At 63.4% G+C, this 3,013-nt stretch overlaps 1 protein-coding gene across 1 annotated transcript in view; it reads left to right on the forward strand.

Annotated features, from left to right (window-relative positions):
• SLIT1 (slit homolog 1 (Drosophila)) overlaps positions 1-3,013 on the forward strand; it is a gene marked incomplete at both ends in the record, with an annotated part of 11,389 nt that overhangs the window by 7,859 nt on the left and 517 nt on the right. The window contains 4 exon segments of the mRNA XM_010288958.1: positions 296-367; positions 603-674; positions 959-1,030; positions 2,582-2,745. Of these exon segments, the coding sequence (XP_010287260.1) occupies positions 296-367; positions 603-674; positions 959-1,030; positions 2,582-2,745 (380 nt within the window).

Here is a 3,013-nt window from a genome sequence, read left to right on the forward strand (position 1 = left end):
CCTGGGGAGGGGCCTGATGGTGTGCAGAGACCCCCAACAGCCTTCTGTGTCCCCTCTCGGCACCGGGACACAGCTGGCTGGCAGCGATGCTCAGCCCCTGGGTGCTCACAGCCTCTGCTAGCGCTCAGCACGGGGCACTGGGGGGACAGTGGCATCACCCTGTGTGACAGCCCTGCTGCTCCCTTGCAGGCTGTGCTGTGCTGCTGTTTGTGCCCCAGTGCCGCTGAGCAGGAGGGGGAGCAGTGAGGGGAGACAGGGCCCCGCTGGCTCAAGCCCTTGGGTTTCTGTTTTCCAGTGATCTGAGCAACAACAAGATCAGCTCCCTGAGCAACTCCTCCTTCACTAACATGAGCCAGCTCACCACCCTGTAAGTGCCGTCCCTGCGGCATGCCACACCAGGCTGCAGCCCAGCCGAGCTGCGGGGGGCTGTTCCTAGGAGACCCCAAAGATTGGGGGGCGCTGGGGACACGGGGGTCTCCCCCCTCCACCTGGGTGAAGCTGTGGTTTGAGCTGGAGCTCACGCAGGGGGAGCGTGCAGCCCAGGGTGGGCTTCACACAGGTATGCCCCCGGCGCTGTGTTGCCTCCTCCTTCCCTTCCGTAGGATCCTCAGCTACAACTCCCTGCAGTGCATCCCTCCGCTGGCCTTCGAGGGCCTCCGCTCCCTGCGGCTGCTGTAAGTACCTGCCCATAGCCCTGCTCACAGCCCTGCTTGGCCCATTCTCTGCTGCTGGCTGTGTCCCCTGTGTCCGCTTGGAGCCAGCTGCGGGCAGGGTACAGGCTGCAGGAGGAGCCAGGGGAGATCCATCAGCCTCTCGGAGCAGATGGTGCATTTGCAACAGTGGGGTCTGGCTCTGCCACCCACGCCTGGACCCGTGGGGTGGGAGCAGCCCAACTGGCCGTGGTCCTTGCTGCCCACCCTGAAGCCATGGGGATCTCAAGACCCTCTGTTTTCTGCAGGTCTCTCCATGGCAATGACATCTCCAGCCTCCCTGAGGGCATCTTCGCAGACGTCACTTCCCTGTCCCACCTGTGAGTACATCCCACTCCACAGGGTGCAGCGCTGGACGCAGCTCGGGAGACCTTTAAAAACCACAGGGCTGAGCCCAGCTTCTCTGGGGGCTGAGCTGCTTCCTCCCCTCTTCTCTGGGTCTGTACCTGGGGCAGGCTTTGTGAGGCATCGCCATGCCGTGACTGCCCTCCCCTCGCTCAGCCCCCAGGTCCAGGCGTGCAGCTGAGCCTCCCAGTGCTGCTGGGGTGGCCCTATGGTCCTTGCTGGAGGTGGTGTGGGGTCTCCCCCACCTCACTGGGTTCCCAGGGTCCCCTAACATGCAGGTCAAGCCATGCAAGGTGCCAGCACGGGTGTGGGTTGGCAGGGGCTGCTCTGACCATGCCAGCATGTCATTAGCCTCCTGTCAGGCACTTCTCTGCAGCAGCCCCTCAAATCTGTCATCAAGCATCCTCCTGCCAGTGCCAGTGTTTCAGTCCCTCTTTGAGGGAACTCCAGGAGCACAGCCCCGTACCCACCCCCTGGTGTGGGGGTTCAGTTTGGCTCACAGTGACTTTCGGGTCCCTTCCCTGTCCCTGGGAAGCTGTTCCCACCCATCCCTGCCACTGGCCAGTCCTGCTCCTGGCATCCTCAGGCTGCTCTTCCAGCCTGCAGAGAGCATCTTGATTACCGACCCTGGCCTCCCTGTATTTTTTGGGAGCAGCAGTTAAACTGCTTGGTCCGGTCTTCCCCGGCCCTTCACCGGTTTCTCTTGCCGCAGCATGGTGCCATCTTTGCTGCTGCCAGCCGGCACTGCCAGCTCCCACAGGGCTGAGCCGTGTCACCAGCCGGCGCTGTCGGTGCTGTAGGACCAGGTCAGCCCCAGCAGATCTGCTGTCCCTACCGCTTGCCTTCCGGGCTGCTTTCTCCTTCCTTCGTCACAGGTGTCGGTCGCACCGGCCCTCCGTCACCGCTGACCCTTGCAGTGAAGGAGGATGCAAAGAGGCATCAAACCCCTCGGCCTCCCACGGCATCTGCCGCTCCCTGCCCTGCTCTGCTGTGGAGCAGAGCAACCCTCCCTCCTCCTCCTCCTCTCTTGGAGCAATTTCTTGCTCTCAAGTGCTATCCCCACAAGCTCCGGCCGTGACCCACTGCTTGTCCCCAGCAGCCCGCTCCTGTGTCCGGCAGAGCCCAGGCTGGCCCCGCAGCTCCCGTGCAACGGTCCGGTTGTTTCTGCACAATTTTTTGCCCTGTTTGCGCTGGGCCCGGACAGCTTCGCCTGAGTGCTGGAGAGGGACTCCCGAGGAATTCTGTGTGGGCAGCAGAGGAGATGGCTAGCACAGAGCCGTAGGGCACCGCGTGGACTGTGGGGCTGGCAGCAGGGTGGTCTAACTGGGCAGCGGTGTGGGGCTGTGTGCCCTCGTCCTCCCAGTGCGGGCAGCACCTCTGGTGGGTCCAGAAATGGAGGAGCACTGGGTCCCCCTGTCGCGTGGCAGCTCAGCCAAGTGACAGAGTTGTGTCCAGTCCCAAGGTCTCCGAGCTCGGTTCCCACCCATGGGGCAGCGGGTGCAGTTTTACCCTCCCTCCCCCTGCAGAGCCATCGGGGCCAACCCCCTGTACTGCAGCTGCAACCTGCGCTGGCTCTCCAGCTGGGTCAAGACAGGGTACAAGGAACCAGGCATCGCCCGCTGTGCTGGGCCCCCCGACATGGAAGGCAAGCTGCTGCTCACCACCCCTGCCAAGAAGTTCGAGTGCCAAGGTGAGAGGTGCCCGCCTGTCCATCTGTCCATCCTCCTTCCTGGCCCTCCTCAGGCAGGGCAGCAGGCGTGATGGGGAGCCGGGCTGCTTCCTGCCCTGCACCCAGCAGAGCGATGCTCCATGAGTCTGGGGGACTCTAGCGTTTCATCCGTTGAGCTGCCTTGTGGAGGATGGGGACCAGGATGCTTCTGTCCCCTTACCTGGCTGGTGGCATGTCCCTGGTGACCAAGGAAGCACATGGCTGTCCCATTGCCTGGTGCACAGCACCT

This window comes from Phaethon lepturus, unplaced genomic scaffold (genome assembly GCF_000687285.1).
Source record: "Phaethon lepturus isolate BGI_N335 unplaced genomic scaffold, ASM68728v1 scaffold26810, whole genome shotgun sequence".
Classification (NCBI taxonomy): Eukaryota; Metazoa; Chordata; class Aves; order Phaethontiformes; family Phaethontidae; genus Phaethon; species Phaethon lepturus.